This window comes from Pongo pygmaeus, chromosome 3 (genome assembly GCF_028885625.2).
Source record: "Pongo pygmaeus isolate AG05252 chromosome 3, NHGRI_mPonPyg2-v2.0_pri, whole genome shotgun sequence".
Classification (NCBI taxonomy): domain Eukaryota; kingdom Metazoa; phylum Chordata; class Mammalia; order Primates; family Hominidae; genus Pongo; species Pongo pygmaeus.
This window is the reverse complement of record NC_072376.2, coordinates 1,160,387-1,178,424: the sequence shown is the minus strand read 5'-3', so window position 1 is coordinate 1,178,424 and position 18,038 is coordinate 1,160,387. Positions and strand designations below refer to the sequence as shown.

General features: G+C 51.8%; 1 protein-coding gene across 1 annotated transcript; it reads left to right on the top strand.

The window, feature by feature from the left end:
• Positions 1-1,257: 1,257 nt before the first annotated feature.
• On the top strand, positions 1,258-7,243 carry SPON2 (spondin 2). The gene is made up of 6 exons (XM_054485579.2): positions 1,258-1,629; positions 2,097-2,319; positions 2,687-2,910; positions 2,983-3,174; positions 3,601-3,775; positions 6,518-7,243. Exons 2-6 carry the CDS (start codon positions 2,100-2,102, stop codon positions 6,700-6,702), a joined length of 996 nt encoding a protein of 331 aa, XP_054341554.1. The 5' UTR covers positions 1,258-1,629; positions 2,097-2,099; the 3' UTR covers positions 6,703-7,243.
• The last annotated feature ends 10,795 nt before the right edge of the window (positions 7,244-18,038 follow it).

Sequence of the window (18,038 nt, the reverse complement as noted above, 5' to 3'; positions counted from 1 at the left end):
CTTGACCTCCCCTGGCTCAGGTGATCCTCCCACCTCAGTCTCCTGAGTAGCTGGGACCACAGACACAGTCTCCTGAGTAGCTGGGACCACAGGCGCACTCCACCACACCCAGCTAATATTTGTATTTTTTGTAGAGATGAGGTCTCCCTATGTTGCCAAGGCTGGTATCAAACTCTGGGCTCAAGTGATCCTCCCACCTCGGCCTCCCAAAGTGCTGGGATTACAGGCATGAGCCACTGTGCCTGGCCCTCAGTGACTTTTAACAGTGTGAAGGAGTCCTCAGATAAAAACATTTGAGAAGCACGGAGGTGGAATTTGTCTTTGGCCTGGGGGCCTGGAGTCTAAATACTGCATTGAGTTGCTGATCTGTGGTTTTCACTTAAAATACAGGTTAGATCATTTGTTTCTGTTTGCATTCTGTCCTAGTTGCTTCTATTTATTTTTTCTCTCTTTTTGAATATGTGAAACATTAACAGGGTTCCAAACATCAGAGTGTTTTGTCTAAGCTTAAAAGCCCTCTGGGTGATTCCGATGAGCAGAAGCCGGGAAGGATTGAGCAAGACAATCCCCGAGCTCCTTCCTCTGCTCTGGTTTCCAGATCCCATGACCGGGGACCTATAAATATTTTTCTGACATGGAGCAGGATCAACTTCAGCATCTGTTAGCTTCATCCCAAAGGCAGGGAAGCCTAGAGCCCCTGGGAGGGCTCTGCACTGCACACACCGCCGGCCTGCAGCCCCAGCCCTGTGCGGGGTCCTGGGGAGGGGGGCCCCCGTTCTGTGGCTTCTTCCTGACTCCCTGCGCGCTCCACCCCAGACCCTCAGCCCACTCTGACCTCCCTCCAGGAGGGATGGCTTGCAAACGCCCTCTGGCCACAGTGTAGACCGCTAGGCTGTTCTGTGCAGCTTTAGGCCATGCCAGGAAAGAGACTTAAAGCCAGGGCCCCAAAGGCCAGGGATGCCTGCGCCGGGAGCCAGGAGCTTCCCCAGCCACCTCCAGCATGTAGACTGAAGTCAGGCCACGCACAGGGCTCTCCAGGTCCCACTCTGAGCCGGAAGGTGTAGCACGCTGGCTTTAATTTGGAGAAGGCGAAAACAAGAGCCCCTCCGCCCCCACGCCCTGAGCTTTCCCGAAAGGCTTGGGGCACAGAACTCCCCTCAGTGGCACCTAGGGAGGCACCAGGAAGGCGCTTGATGGAACGGGAGAGAAACGGGAAGGGAGAGGAGAGGGAGGAGGAAAGGGGGGAGGGGAGGAGGGGAGGGGAGGGAGGGGAGGGAAGGGAGGGGACGGGGAGGGGAGGGACAGGACAGACAGACAAAGAAAGGGGTGCGGCAGCGCGGCCAGGGGAGGAGGGTGATCCGGCCCGGGGAAGGTCGCTGGGCAGGGCGAGTTGGGAAAGCGACAGCCCCTGCCGCCCCCGCAGCCCCCGGAGCCCCTTCTCCTTCTTTCTCCTCCTTTCTCCCACGTCCCATCTGCCCTTCGCTGGAGGCCAGGCCGTGCAGCATCGAGGACAGGAGGAACTGGAGCCTCATTGGCCGGCCCGGGGCGCCGGCCTCGGGCTTAAATAGGAGCTCCGGGCTCTGGCTGGGACCCGACCGCTGCCCGCTGCGCTCCCGCTGCTCCTGCCGGGTGAGTACTGCGTGCCCCCGGGACACCCAGAGAGGGCCCGGGCCTCCTGCACTTTCCCCGCGGCCCAGAACCTTGTGGCACCTCCAGAGGGACCCCCGGGACTGGCTGCGACCGAGCTTTAAGGGTCTAGTCCCGGGGGCAGCCAGTCGGCCAAGGCCCCGGGTCCCTGCGACGGCGAAGGCATACCGGAGGCCGCACCCAGACCGGCCCAGCAAGCTGCAGGGACTCGGACTGAAAACCTGCCCGTTACCCTGGTCGCTCGCAGGCGCACGGGCGATCTAACCCCGCGCCGTCCCTTCCGCTGATGGGGGTCTCGGAAGCGCCGCAGGAGAGCTTTGCGGAGCAGGGAGGGGGCGCGGGCGCTCGGGGCCGTCCTCGGAGCGCAAAGTGCCGCAGCCCTCTCGGCTTTCCACCCCGAGGCTGCCACGACGGTGCCAGCGCGCGGCTGCTCCCCTCTGTGCTCCCAGGTGATGGAAAACCCCAGCCCGGCCGCCGCCCTGGGCAAGGCCCTCTGCGCTCTCCTCCTGGCCACTCTCGGCGCCGCCGGGCAGCCTCGTGAGGGAGAGTCCGTCTGTTCCGCCAGAGCCCCGGCCAAATACAGCGTCACCTTCACGGGCAAGTGGAGCCAGACGGCCTTCCCCAAGCAGTACCCCCTGTTCCGCCCCCCCGCGCAGTGGTCTTCGCTGCTGGGTAAGTGCAGCCCCCTCCTCGCCTCCTGCTCTACCAGGAGGGCTGCGGCGCCGGAGCCCCCCCCCACAGCTGCACGGCGGCGCTTCCCAGTCGGGCGCGCTGACGTCCCGGAGACTCTAATACAAGAATGTTTGCCGAGCGCCCGCGGTGTGCGGTTCCGGGGATGCGGTGGGGGCAGGGGACGGTCTCGGGGAGAGCTGCAGGTGGGTCGGGGCAGGGGCAGCCACAGGGTGTCACGGTCCGACGTGACGGGGGGGCCATGGTTCCCTGGGGGCAGCGGGGAGGGATTTCCTGGGGCGCCCCCTGGAATCCAAGACCGACGGCAGTCTCTGACCGTGGTCCGCGGCGCGGCCGGATGGTCCTGCAGGGGCCGCGCATAGCTCGGACTACAGCATGTGGAGGAAGAACCAGTACGTCAGCAACGGGCTGCGCGACTTTGCGGAGCGCGGCGAGGCCTGGGCACTGATGAAGGAGATCGAGGCGGCGGGGGAGGCGCTGCAGAGCGTGCACGCGGTGTTCTCGGCGCCCGCAGTCCCCAGCGGCACCGGGCAGACGTCGGCGGAGCTGGAGGTGCAGCGCAGGCACTCGCTGGTGAGCGCGGGGCCGGCCGGGGGCGGGGGCCGGGGGGTCGGGGCCAGGCGCGCTGAGCCGCCGTCGCCGCAGGTCTCGTTTGTGGTGCGCATCGTGCCCAGCCCCGACTGGTTCGTGGGCGTGGACAGCCTGGACCTGTGCGACGGGGACCGCTGGCGGGAACAGGCGGCGCTGGACCTGTACCCCTACGACGCCGGGACGGACAGCGGCTTCACCTTCTCCTCCCCCAACTTCGCCACCATCCCGCAGGACACGGTGACCGAGGTGAGTGGGCACCCCGCGTGCGCAAGGGTCGTTGTGGCCCCCGCGGTGGGGACGGGGCCGGGGCCTGGCTGCGCCCTCGCCTCCCGGCGCAGGACAGCAGCTTGCCGCTTTTGTGTGGAAGAGGCTCTGCTTCTAGCGCCAGCGGTGAGCAAGGGGGTGCAGCCCTCCCATACTCCAACCCGGGGTCGCAGCACCGCAGGGAGGACAGCGGGACGCGCGTCCTGAGGAGGCTGCCCCTTCCTGGCCTCGGTGTCCAGCCCGTGTTCCGTGGGATGGCTGAGAGGAGCACATGGGACCCTGTCCCCAACAGTGGTGCAGAGGGCACGCTGGACGCTGGGCAGTGGCCCTAGTAAGGCCATACGCATGCATACCAGAAGGTGGGCTTCTCAGCAGACCCCAGGCCAACCTCCTCTTCCTCCTCCCCAGATAACGTCCTCCTCTCCCAGCCACCCGGCCAACTCCTTCTACTACCCGCGGCTGAAGGCCCTGCCTCCCATCGCCAGGGTGACACTGGTGCGGCTGCGACAGAGCCCCAGGGCCTTCGTCCCTCCTGCCCCAGTCCTGCCCAGCAGGGACAATGAGATTGTAGACAGTGCCTCAGGTAACGGACATACGGGTCACACGGGACACACAGCAGCCCCGAACCCTGCCACAGGGTGACCACCAAACCCGAATCTAAGGCTCTGAGAAATTCCAAGTAGGGATTCATAGCGCGTACTGCAAGACGGTGCTTAGATTTAGGATTCTGTTGATTCAAACACTGAAGATGTGACTCTTGCACATTGTTTGCAGTTGAAAGCATCTTACAGGGCCACAGCCTAGAGGAAAGAATGAAAGGAGGCTCCAGACAGTACCTGAGAGACTCTGTCCTGTGACACGCACCCACGGGTCACCTGTGTGTCACAGCTGACAAGGAAGCTTGCTAGGATGGCCTGGCCCTGTGTGGCCACCGGGTGACAGCTATGCTGCAGGGCACCTGTGGGGGTCTCGGGACCCGGCCACCACACAGCTCAGGGCTCTGCTCACAGGTGCCTTGGCGTGGGGTGGGGCAGGTGCTGATGAGCGTTCCCCTAGCTCCTCCAGGCACCTGCTGGACAGGGCAAGCTGGGAACGCTGGGACCGAGTGGCAGTTCCCTCCCTGCTCAGCTGGGTGGCAGCCACTGGCCCCACGGAGCACCTGTGGCCTGGAGCACCTTGCTGGGTCGTGGGTCAGGGCCTGTTGGCTCTGGGTCTCTGGGTCTCACCTGATATGGGTGTGGGAGAGTCAGCGTAGGCCCCGAACAAGAGCAGACTTCAGACTTTCCCGAGGAGGAACTGGAGCCCACCAACCTGGCCATGGGCCATCCTCCATGTTGCTGGCTGGAGTTGAGGCAGGTACGGGGCCACCCTACACCTGCCCCGCAAGCCGTGTGGTAGGGACAGATGTCTTGAGGAGCAGCAGTAATTACAAGCTTACTGTCAGCTGTCCCTGGAAGCAAGGGCCAGGTCAGGTCAGACAGGAGGTGGTGAGCTCCGCATGGCTGGCGGGAACCACTCCCCAGACAGAGGCTGTGCCCAGTCCTGGGTCCCTCCTCATTTGGGATGAACTGGGCCTCCCTGCGCCAGCCTCGGTGCTGCCCCTGCCCAGTGCAGGCTTGGGCTCCTCACTCATTTGTCCAAGTGGATACCCCATTCCAAGCAGACGTCCCCGAGCCACTTACCCAACAGGCAGACGTGCCAGCACTGTCCGTGTTGTGCAGCTGGACTGGCGGGAAGAGCCCCTCGTGGGCAGAGGGTCCAGAGAGGGCAAACCCCCTGCGGTTTGGCCCACCTTCGGGGGCACTGGGCCACAGTGGGCAGGGGAGCACGTGGCCAGTGCCCTGGGCCAGGAGAGGGATGAAGTCAGCTGTGGCCAAGCAGAAGCAGCATTGCAGGGGAAGGGTGGGGAGAGACTGTGCTATGAGCTCTGAGCAGGAGGCAGGACATGGAGAGAAGGGTGGGAGAGGGACAGAGCCAGCTGTGCCAGCCGGGGGACCACAGCGGGGAGTGGGGACGGAGCACAGACCACCGCCCACAAGGGTCTCTCCTGTAACTTTTGGCTTCCCAAGGGCAGAGGCTGGAACTGGCATGTGGTGGCTGGCACCCAGGAGGCTCCACCAGGTCCACACCAAGCCAGCCTGGGTCCGCTCTGGCTTCCTGCTCACATGCTGGATGCCTGTCCCCAGGCCTCCTCCTGACAGGGTTCTGCAGCATTGGAGAAGCTTGTGGTGGGGCCCTCGCTGCAGAACAGGCACTGCAAGTGCTGACTGACTCATTGCAGCCAAGGCAGGGGCGCTCCCACCATCCCGGTTTCAGTCAGGAAGCTGGGGGGTGCTGGGATCTGCCAGCAGCTCTGTGTGCTCCCCAGGTGGGCTGCCCGGGGCCCTGGCTCTCTGGCTTCTACACCAGTGCCCCTGCGAAGCCTCGGCGCCCAAGGTCTTTGCAAGCCCTGTTCCAGCGTCTCTGGAGAGGGCTGCTCCAGGTGTGGGCCTGGCCACGGCTGCCAGACCATTCCAGGCACTGCACCTGCACATCGCCCCCTTCTCCACTCTCTCTCATCCTTCAGTAGCCACAAAGCTGGCAGCAGAGTGCTCGCAGATTTGTGAGGAGAGCTGAGCCCTTGCTGACTGTCCTCGCGTGCACGGCAGAGTGAGGTGGGGCTCCTGGCCTCCTTAGGGGCTGCCCGCTCTGGGCCACACAGAGAAACACTGTCCATCTGGCTGGCTTGTCCTGTGGGGTGCAAAAGAGGTGTTTTCACTTCGCTTTGGAAACATGGAAATTACCAAGTGACTTAACCATAACACCAAATGATGATTTTTAAATTTATGAAAATTATGGAACCAGATGGGACACAGGGAAACGAGAACGATACTGAAAAGGTCTGAGTCCTGTGGGGGTCCAGGTCCCACAAGACAGCTAATCAAGTGCCCCTGTCTGTTATTCGGGTAAATGTAGCAGCTGGGTCCAGGCTCGGGCAGAGCAGCTTTCTACAGCAGGGGTGTCCGCCCTCTCCCGGGGTTCCTACGGGGTTCCCCGGGGCCTCTTACTCTGCCACGATGTGGGAGTTCCAACACCACAGGGACTTGAGCGGCAGCTCCGGCTCTTACGTAGAAACGCGCAACTCCAGTCCCTAGGTTGTGTCCGTGGTTGCCATGGTGCCATCCGTCTTGCCGCTCACTCTGCGACTGTGCCGAGAAACGCAAGTGCCCCCGAAGTGTGGGCGTGGCCTCTGATGAATGCACACGTTGGTGGGAGGTGGCTTCTGTTTGTACGAAGCGCCTCTTCACGCGAGCGTTCACCTCGGTCTCTCCTTTGCTTGGTCCAGTTCCAGAAACGCCGCTGGACTGCGAGGTCTCCCTGTGGTCGTCCTGGGGACTGTGCGGAGGCCCCTGTGGGAGGCTGGGGACCAAGAGCAGGACTCGCTACGTCCGGGTCCAGCCCGCCAACAACGGGAGCCCCTGCCCCGAGCTCGAAGAAGAGGCTGAGTGCGTCCCTGATAACTGCGTCTAAGACCAGAGCCCCGCAGCCCCTGGGGCCCCCCGGAGCCGTGGGGTGTCGGGGGCTCCTGTGCAGGCTCATGCTGCAGGCGGCCGAGGGCACAGGGGGTTTCGCGCTGCTCCTGACCGCGGTGAGGCCGCGCCGACCATCTCTGCACTGAAGGGCCCTCTGGTGGCCGGCAGGGGCATTGGGAAACAGCCTCCTCCTTTCCCAACCTTGCTTCTTAGGGGCCCCCGTGTCCCGTCTGCTCTCAGCCTCCTCCTTCTGCATGGATAAAGTCATTCCCAAGGCTCCAGCTACTCTAAATTATGTCTCCTTCTAAGTTATTGCTGCTCCAGGAGATTGTCCTTCATTGTCCAGGGGCCTGGCTCCCACGTGGTTGCAGATACCTCAGACCTGGTGCTCTAGGCTGTGCTGAGCCCACTCTCCCGAGGGGGCATCCAAGCGGGGGCCACTTGAGAAGTGAATAAATGGGGCAGTTTCGGAAACTTCAGTGTTTTCATGTTATGCATCTCTTTGCATTTGAATAAAGACTATCTCTGTTCCTAACAAATGTCACTGGCTGTCCCCACACTTGTTCTGGGCCCCGTGCAGCGCAGGGACCCGTGGTGTGCGCTAATTGGGGACACAGGTTCAGAAGGCGCCTGGTGACACAGTTAGGGCCATGAGGCACGTGCTCTGTGTGTGTGTGGGAGGGAGGCTTGAGACCCACAGGTCTCCCCACAACAGAGGCCACCCCTGGCCCATACAGGATTTCAGAAGACACAGCAAATGGCGTGTCAGATGCATCCACAAACCCAGCAGGCAGGCGCCTGCCCACAGGACAATCAGAAGCTCAGACGAGGGGCACCTCGAGATCCGGACGAAGCCCCAGAAGCCCTCACTCTGCCCCCTCCTCTGTGGGAGCAGCTTGCATTGCTGCTGTTCATGGGGGGCCATTGACCACCAAGGCCCTCACAGCCCATCAGGCCACCAGCAGACACCTCCTGAGACCTGAGCTCAGAGGCCCCAACCTCAAAGATGTCCTCAGGGGCTCACTGTGATCTGCCATGGCCCTTTCTGCAGCAGGGGTCCCTGGCCTTCCCCACCACTGCCACTCACCTGGTGGAATCCCAGGGCCCTCTCAGCGCCTGGGCGGGAGCTCTGTGTGATTTGAGGATGGAGATGCTTGGGGGATGGCTGCTTCTTCAGTCCTCTCCCAGTGACTGGAAAGTGGGGGCTCACTTCCCTCACCCTGAGGCCTGGTAGACGACCCTTCCTCGTAACTGGCTAAGGCCCTCCAGCCCTGATGCTTCTAGAACCAGACGCCAGGCCCAGCTCTCATCACCCTGCACACCATCCCCGCCCACCATCCTTGAAAACAATGAACTAAGCCCAAGCTCACGGGCGCGTGAGTTCTGAGGTGACGTGGAGATCTGAAAAACCCGTGGCTTAAAGTTTTCTTAAGGTTCCTGGGACTGAAATGCCAGGAGGCCCCTGAAGGAATGGCTGTAAATCCTGTGTAGAGATCACACTGTGTACTTGGAACTCAGAGGATCCCCAGGAACATGAACCCACAATCAGAATCCACAAAACGCACAGAACACCAGCCCCGATGCTCCTGAGTCAGAGCACATGGCAAACTCCACGGTCAGAGCCGCCGGGCCGCTGGGGCTGGCATGACCAGGAGAAGATGCTGACCGAGTTAACCTCGCCAGGAGCTCTAAACGCAAAGACACCAGAGCAGCACAACGGGGCGGTGCATTGAAGCCTCTACAGACGGACACAACACTCCAGTCAAAGGGCAGACACTGCAAGAGCAGACTCACAGAACCATGCGCTACTGTGGAGCCTGTGAAGTCCTGTAGGATCACTGAAAGGCTGGGGAATGGGTTGTGGTGCAGACCCCTGCAGACACCTGGATCCACCTGCCCTCCTTCCTGGAGCATGGAGCTGGGAGGCCCTGGGGTAGGACAGGTGTCACTTTGGGGCCAGAACATTTACTGCCCAGGTGAGAGGCTATTGTGCTCTCCCAGCCTCAAGGATCCCAGGGCATGTGTTGACATGGGTGCCATCACAGAAGTCTCTGGGGCCCCAGGGCACGTGTTGACGTGGGTGCCATCACAGAAGTCTCTGGGGCCCCAGGGCATGTGTTGACGTGGGTGCCATCACAGAAGTCTCTGGGGCCCCCACGCCACCAGGATGGCCACTGTTGTGCTGAGGCATTGAGATTTGAAGGAGACCAATGGGGAACGCCATCCAGTAATGGAATGCTGTGTGAGGAATCCCACAGGGGCCGCCTGGCCGGAGGTTGGGTCAGACGGGACCTACGTGGCTGCCCTCGCCTGAATGAGGTGGGGAGCACGGGAAGGCGCAGAGTGCAGAAACAGCACTGCATCAGTGGCCGCCATCTTGAAGCAGTGAGTAGTGGGTATAGACAGGAAAATGCGGAGGAGAAGCCCCTGCGACAGTCCCGAAAGAGAGAGGTTTGGGTCTCAGAGACACCCGTGGACATGGGAAGAAATGGATGAGTCTGGGTTTGTTTTGATGAAAAGGCAACGTGAATACTTAACAGACCTGCGTCTAACATGCCTCCCAGAGATACCCAAGCAGTTGACCCCATGCCAGTTTCAGGAAGGCCTTGTCCCAACTGGGTCAGCATGGGGAGCCAGGGGGGCAGTGAGCAAGTGAGGGCAAGTTCACACCTGAGGGACCCATTCGTGGTCTGTAGCCCCCCGCACACTGAGCTGCCACAGGTGGACGGGGGGCACCTGGGCCAGAAGGAGGGGCCCCACACCTGCACTGAGACTGCATGCCCCTTCTATTAGTGGGACATGGATATGCTGGGCTCCAGGGGTCTGCTGGGCCTACGGGGTGGGGGTTGGCCCAGCCCACTGTGCTGAGGAGAAGTGGTCGGCAGTCCACAGTATCCAAGCCATAGGAGGATAATTCATGGAATGGCCCACTGTGCTCAGCAACAACACACAGGCCATGGGGACTGGGGCTGAGGGGTCTGTGGCACTGTGGGAGGAAGACAAAGGGTAGAACACGGAGAAGCGATGGGCAGGGAGTTCCTGGCAAAGATGGTAGGCTGAGGAACTGAGCACTGACACCTAATTCCACTCCCACCATATTCCACTGGAGCTGCAGAAGAGGGTGTGTGGATGGCACAATCTAGACGCCTGCCTTGGCATTCTCAGGGGACACCCTCCATCCACAGAATGGCGAAACGGGATGGATACAGCTCTGAGACACTGCCCCTTTCATAAGATGCAGGGAGGACTCCACTTTCTACCCCCACTTCTAAAAATAAGTAAACAAACACATTGAGGCTGGAGCAAGGAGGTGGTGTCAGGCCAAAGAAACAAGCTCACGAGCAGCTGGGAGAGACAGGGCTCCTGAGGGCTGCTGTGAGCTTGGCTAGCAGCAGAGTGAAAAGGTGAACCCAGCACCCCACATGGAGAGGGACCCTGGAGGCCAGCAATGCCCTGTGATATAGGAAAGGACAGGAGTGATTCTCTCCACAGGAGCTTTCCCAGTCCCTAGTGTGAGCCCCAACAATCAAAATCAGGCAACGAGCGCAACACAAAGATTAAATAAACAAGAAAACAAGTCGCTATAATTGAAAGCCAGAAAAAAAAAAATGAACAGATTCAGACACTCAAGATCTCAGATAATTAACTTGTCAGAAATGTAATATAAAACAAATAGAACAGAAATGACCAACCAACAAGGGAAATTAGAAACAAACAGATACATTTGGAAAGGAAAAATTATAAAGTGAGGAAGCCTTAGTCAGTGAGTTGGAGAGCTAATTAGCACAGCTGAACAAAGAATTAGTGAACTGGAAGATCTAACTGAAGATATCAGGCAGAACGCAGCACAGGGGCAAGAAATGGGAAATTTCACAGATATGGAAGACAAGATGGAAAGTTCTAAAATGTTTTAAATCAGAGACTCTAAAGGAGCTAATAGGGAGAGTGGAGAAGAGATAATATTTAAGGAGAAAATAGTGCAAATTTACAGCACTGGTTAAAATTAAAAGCTATCTCCAGAAAGAGCACAATATATTCCAAAGAGGAGAAACGAAAGCAGCCCATGGCCATGCACAGTATATTGAAACTGGTGAACACTAAACACAAAGAAAAAACCTTCAAAGGACCCAGAGGAATGTACAGATTGCTTATAAAGGAACATCTATTGAATGACAGCTACTTCCTAACAGCCCAAAGGGAGTCAGAAGGCAGTCGGATAATAACTTTTGAAATGTTGAGAGAAATTAATGTCAACCCACAGCTGGGAACTCAGCAATATCTTTTAAGAATGAGGGCAAAATGCAGACATTTTCAGATTAACAGAAACTGAAAAATCTTAATACCAAGATAATTACCCTGAAAAACTTCTAAAGGATGTGGTTCAGGGTGGAGGAAAATTATCCCAAAAGGATGGTCTGAGATTTGAGGAATGGTAATACAAATTATTTTAAATCTCTTCAACAACAAAAGTATAAATTCCCCAAAAATGGAGAAAAAAATAACAGCAAAATTAGAGAAGCTGAAAAGCAGCAGTAAAGTGAGAGCTGATCAGCAGCCTGAGGAAAACAAATCCTAAGCTGGAAGTTTAGGGTCACAAATTCAAATAACTGGCCAGCCATGGTGGCTCACGCCTGTAATCCCAGCACTTTGGGAGGCTGACATGGGTAGAGCACTTGAAGTCAGGAGTTTGAGACCAGCCTGGCCAACATGGTGAAACCCCATCTGTACTAAAAATACAAAATTAGCTGGGTGTGGTGGCAGATGCCTGTAATCCCAGCTACTCGGGAGGCTGAGGCAGGAGAATTGCTTGAACCCAGGAAGCAGAGGTTGCAGTGAACCGAGATCGCACCATTGCACTCCAGCCTGGGCGACAGAGTGAGACTCCTTCTCAAACAAAAACAAAAACAAACCCCAAAAAAACAAACACCCAAATTCAAATAACTGGGCAAATTTTTAACCACAGAATGTTTAAAAGCACAGGGAATTGTCAGTTCCAAATACATTTATTACTAGATTCTATAATGTCATAGTATAATTTTGGCATAGGATAATGCTGACCTCATAAAATGAATCCAAGTGCTCTCTTCTCTGTGAAAAACGGATATTAACTTTTTCATAAATGTTTTATAGAATATTTCACAGAATTCACCAGTGAGGCCATTGGGCCTAGAATTTTCTTTGTGGGAGGAGTTTTTAATTACAAATAAAATTTATTTATTCGATTCTTTATTAGATTGAATTTACTAGGCTATTAAAAATATTTTTTGTGTGTGAAAGTTTTTGTAATTTGTGCTTTTGAAGAATTTGTCAATTTCATCTAAATTGTCAAATGTATTGGCACAACTCATTCACAAAATTCTTTTTAGACAGGGTCTCCCTCTGTCCTCAGTCTGGAGTGCAGTGACACAGTCACTGCTTACTGCAGTCTCAGCCTTCTAGGTTCAAGCCATCCTCCCACCTTAGCCTCCTGAGTAGCTGGGACTACAGGTACCCCCCACCACACCCAGCTGATTTTTTATTGTTTTGTAGCAACAAGGTCTCACTATGATGTCCAGGCTGGTCTTAAACTCCTCAACTCAAGTGATATCCATCTTCCTTAGTCTCCTGAAATGCTGGGATTACAGACATGAACTACCACACTGGCCCATGAAATTTATTACCCTCTTATTATCTGTAGAATTTATAACGATATCCCCTTTCATTCTGATATTGGTAACTTGTGGTTTTTCTCCTTCTCCCCTATTCAGACTTAGCAATTTTATCGATCTTTCAAAGAACGAGTTTTGGTTTCATTAGCTTTCTCTAGTGTTTGTTAATTTTGTTTCAACAATTTCCACACTTTACTTTTACTTTTTCTTCCATCAGTCTTTAATATTTCCTTCCTTCTTACTTTAGGTTTAATTTGCTTTTCTTTTTGTAGTTTATTAAGGTAGAAATTTAGGTCATGGATTTTAAACTTTTCTTCTTTTCTAATATAAGCTTTTTTTTTTTTTTTTTTTTGAGACACAGTCTCACTCTGTCACCTAGGCTGGAGTGCGGTGGCGTGATCTCAGTTCACTGCAACCTCCGCCTCCCGGGTTCAAGCGATTCTCCTATCTCAGCCTCCCAAGTAACTGGGATTACAGGCACATGTCACCATGCCTGGCTAATTTTTAAATTTTTTAAATAGAGATAGGATATTACTATGTTGCCCAGGCTGGTCTCAAACTCAATACAGGTATTTAAAGGTATAAATTTCCCTTTAAAAATTGCTTTAGCTGCATACCACAAAAGAAAATATATTTTCACTGCAATTCAGTTAAAATACTTCCTATCTTCCCTGTGACATCTTCTCTGATATATGGTTTATTTAAAACTGTGTTTAATATCTAAATATTTGGAGTTTCTCCTGTATGTTTTATTACTGATTTCTAATTCAATTAAGTTATGGTCAGGAACATATTCTGTATGATTTCAATCCTTGAAAATTTATTGATACTATTTTATAGCCCCAAGTAAGACCTATCTTGGCAAATATTCCCTGTGCATCCTGTCATGCCTGAGTGTGGTGTTTCATTAATGTTAGTTTGCTCAAGTTGGGTCACATTGGTTGATGGCATTGTTCAGGTCTTCACTATCTCTACTGATTTCCCTTTATTTGTTCTATTACTAATAGAGGACTGTTGACATCTCCAACTATAACTGTAGACGTATCTCTTTCTCCCTCAATTCTGGCAATTTTTGTTTCATGAATTTGGAAGCTTTATTATTAGGTACATATATATTTAAGATAGTTCCCATTTATCATTATGAAATGCTCCTTTACCTCCAGTAATCTTCTTTTATTTAAAAATCTATCTTGCCTGATATTAATATTGGCACTCCAACTTCTTGGATTAGAGTTTGCATGGAATATCTTTTTAAAAGCCAATTTCTTGTAGATGATACTTATTTGAGTCTTGCTTCTTTACTGGTCTGATAATCTCTGCCTTTATGTCATTTACATCGATGGACTTAATTGATATCGTCAGATTTAAATCTACCATTTTCATTTTTATTTTGTCTCATCTGTTCTTTCTTTTCTTGCATATAATTTTATTTTTGAGCCACGTAAATATTTTACATAATTAAAAATAAAAATAAAGTGAACTTTAAAAAGGCAAAATGACTAAACTGTAAATATTGAAAACAAACTGACACAAATGAAATATACTTTATATGAAAATAATTACTTCAATAACTTTAAATGGTGTTTTTGTGCATATGTCCCTGGGAAAAGACGAAAGAGAATGGCAAAGAAATCTTAGATGGCATTTCGTAGTCTTTTTGATAGCAGCAAATGTTGGTGAAGCTCTTTGGAAACTCTTGCGGGCACCTCCACTTTACTGCACTTTGCTTCATTGTGCTTTGCAGATATTGTGCTTTTTACAAACGGAAGGTTTGAGGCAACCTTGAATTGAGCAAGTCTGTCAGCGCCATTTTCCAACAGCATGTGCTCACTTCATGTCTGTGTCACATTTTGGTAACTGACACAATATTTCAGTGTATTTTATCATTATTACACCTGTTATGACAATCTGTGTTCAGCGATCTTTGTTGTTACTGTTGAAATTGTTTTAGGACACCACCAACTATACCCATGTAAGATGGCAAACGTAGTAGATAAATGTTGTGTGTGGTCTGACTGCTTCAATGACTGTCCATTGCCTCATTTCCCTCTCTCTCAAGTCTCCCTATTTCCTGAGATACACTAATATTGAAATTTAGGCCAACAAGTAACCCTACAGTGGCCCCTAAGTGTTCAAGTGAAAGGAGGAGCCATCGTCTCTCTCTTGAAATCAAAGGCTAGAAATGATTAATATAAAGCTGAGACAGGCTGAAAGCTAGGCCTCTTGTGCCAAACAGTCAGCCAAGTTGTGAATACAAAGAAAAAAGTATTGTTATTTTTTGAGACAGGGTTTTGCTCTGTCACCTAGGATGGAGTGCAGTGGCATGATCATAGCTGCTGTAACCTTGAACTCTTGGGCTTAAGGGATCCTCCTGCCTTAGCCTCCAAACTAGCTAGGACTACAGGCATGCACCCAGCTAATTTTTTAATGTATTTTTTGTTGAAACAAGGTTTTGCTATGTTGCTCAGGCTGGTCTCAAACTCCTGGCCTCAAGCAATCCTCCTGCCTCAGTCTCAAAGTGTTGGGATTATAGGCATGAGCCACTGTGCCAAGAAAAGTTCTTGAAGGAAATTAAAAGTGCCACTCCAGTAAACACACAAATGATAAAGTGAAACAGCCTTATTGCTGATATGGAGAAAGTTTGAGTGGTCTAGACAGAAGATCAAATCGGACACAACCTTCCCTTAAGCTAAAGCCTAATCGAGAGCAAGGCTTTCTCTTCAGTTCTATGAAGCCTGAGAGAGGTAAGGAAGCTGCAGAAAAAAAGTTCGAAACTAGCAGAGGTTGGTTCATGAGGTTTAAGGGGGGGGAAAAAAACAGAACAAGGTGAAGCAGCAAGTGTTGATGTAGAAGCTGCAGCAAGTTACCCAGAAGATGTAGCTAAGATCATTGATGAAGATGGCTACACTAAACAGTGGATTTTAAAGGTAGACAACACAGTCTTCTATTGGAAGAAGATGCCATCTAGAACTTTCATAGCTAGAAAGAAGCCAGTGTCTGGCTTCAAAGCTTTGAACAACAAGCTAACTCTCTCGTTAGGGGTAATGCAGCTGGTGACTTAAAGTTGACTCCAATCCTCATTGACCATTCTGAAAATCTTAGGGCCCTTAATAATTATGCTAAACCTACTCCACTTATGCTCTATACATGGAACAACATGGCCTGGAAAACAGCCATCTGTTTACAGCATGGCTAACTGAATATTTTAAGCCTACTTTTGAGACCTACTGCTCAGAAAAAAAAAGATTATTTCAAAGTATTAATATGCATTGACAATATTGACAATGCAGCTGGTCACCCAAGAGTGCTGATGAAAATGTATAAGGAGATTACTGTTGTTTTCATGCTTGCTAACACAACATCCATTCTGCAGCCCATGATCAAGGAGTAATTTCAATTATCAAGTCTTACTATTTGAGAAATACATTTTGTAAGGCTATAGCTGCCAAAGATAGGGATTCCTCTCATGAATCTGGACAAGTAAATTGAAAACCTTCTGGAAAGGATTCACTATTCCAGATGCCATTCAAAACATTGATGATTCATGGGAGGACATACAAATATCAACATGAACAGGAGTTTGGGAGAAGCTGATCTTAACCCTCAAGGATGACTTTGAGAAGTTGAAGACTTCAGTGGAGGAAGTCACTGCAGATGTGGTGGAAATAGAATTGGAAGTGGAGCCTGCAGATGGGACCAAATTACTGCAATCTCAGGATGAAACCTGAACAGATGAGGAGTTGCTTCTTATGGATGAGCAAAGAAAGTAGTTTACTGAGACGGAATCTAGTCCTGGTGAAGATGCTGTGAACACTGAAATGAAACCAAGGGTTTAGAATATTCCATAAACTTAGTTGATAAAGCAGCAGCAGAATTGGAGAGGACTGGCTCCAATTTTGAAAGACTTTCTACTGTGGGTAAAATGCTATCAAAGTGTCACATGCTACAAAGGAATCTTTTCTGAAAGCATCAATTGATATGACAAACTTCACTGTTGTCTAATTTTAAGACATTGCCACAGCCACCACAACCTTCAGCAGCCACCACCCTGATCAGTTAGCAGCCGTCCACATCAAGGCAAGACCCTCCACCAGCAAAAAGGTTACCACTCCATGAAGGCTCGGACAATCATTAGCATTTTTTAGCAATAAAGTATGTTAATTAAGGGACACACATCTTTTTTGTAGACACAGTGCTTATTACACACTTAATAGACTACAGTGTAGTGTCAACATAACTTTTATATGCACTGGGAAACAAAAACATTTGTGTGACTTGGTTTACTCCAATATTTGCTTTCTTGGTGGTCCGGAACTGAACCCGCAATGTCTCCAAGGTATGGCCTGTATAGCTATATTGAAGGATAAAGCAAATATATTTTATTAATGCCAGTAAGTAGATTTTTGGCATAAAAGACATACAAGTATATATTCAATGAAATTAAGTAAACCTCTTCAGTCTTACACTTCGATTGGACAAGAGAATATGAGCTCATTTTTTAATTTAAAAATAAGCCCACAATAAAACTTTTCCTAGCTCTGTCCTCTGAGAAAGCTCAGGGTAATGACGATCTGCAGAAGCAAATGCCCCTCACGTGAATGCCTTTTATATTATATTGAACAGTGAATGTTATTCTGTCTAAAGGACACAGGAGTGAAACTGAAGGGTCACCACTGGCCAAAGGTTGGGCAATTTAAGTATTAAGAATAATGACTCCAATATATCAGAAAAGCATTAAATACCCAACCACTCATGAATTCATAATGATACTTTAAAGAATCCCCATTGGTTACATGGCGGCTGTTAGGGAACAAACATACTCCTTTGAAAACCGCTAATTCTAGGGAAAGAACCAAGCCCGTGGCCGGACTTTCCTGTACAAACTGCTTCAGGGCAAGCAGCTAGTTTGTGAGAAGTTCTCCTGTAGCAACCACTGAGGAAAGAGGAATCAAGAGAGAGAGTGGATGTCAAAACTGCCAGGCAGAGGCTGAGGGAACCTGACAAGGGGCAAGCAGGGACAGCTCTGAGCCCCTGATGGGCTGTGGTCACTCAAGGCAGGACAACTGGACATCATGGCCTCCACTGTGAGGCACCAGGAGGCACTCAGCAGCGACTCTAGCTTAAAGTCTGAGCCCGAGTCTCATCAACTGTAACTGCACACGCCAGTATCTGGGAAGCTGGAGGAAGAGCCAGCCAACCCCTAGCCACTCCCAGCACAGTCTCTGGAGCATCAGTGTCAGTGCCCAGGCCCCGTCCTCACCTCCAGATCAGGGCATGAGCTCAACAAGAACCCCCGGAGATTTGCAGTCACAGTGAAGGTGTGCTGGGTCCAACGGCACCTGAGGACACTTTCACCACATCTGGGATGCCAGCCGCCATGAGCAAGCCCCAGGGCCTCCAACAAATTAGCAGGTTAAGAAAGAGACTGGTGTGGGGAAGGCAGACCCTATGAAATAAAAGAGTTTTAACAGACATAGCAACCAAGTGTCATGTGTGGATTCTGGTTAGATGCTGATCAAAATAAATCAACTGTGAAAAAGACCTTTTAAGGCAATCAGGGAAACATGACTGAACTGGGTGCCGGATGACAGGAAGGGATTCCTATTAACCTTGTTGTGATGGCTGGTGACTGTTTCATTTAATAAGGTCCTCACTAGTTAGTGACGCATACTGAAGTGCTGATAGG

Bases quoted from the DNA above. Each gene is read 5' to 3' on its own strand.
- SPON2 (XM_054485579.2), top strand. From the start codon at position 2,100: ATGGAAAACCCCAGCCCGGCCGCCGCCCTGGGCAAGGCCCTCTGCGCT. The intron at 2,911-2,982 runs GTGAGCGCGGGG...CCGTCGCCGCAG, and splicing joins TGCAGCGCAGGCACTCGCTG to GTCTCGTTTGTGGTGCGCAT. The intron at 3,175-3,600 runs GTGAGTGGGCAC...CCTCCTCCCCAG, and splicing joins CGCAGGACACGGTGACCGAG to ATAACGTCCTCCTCTCCCAG.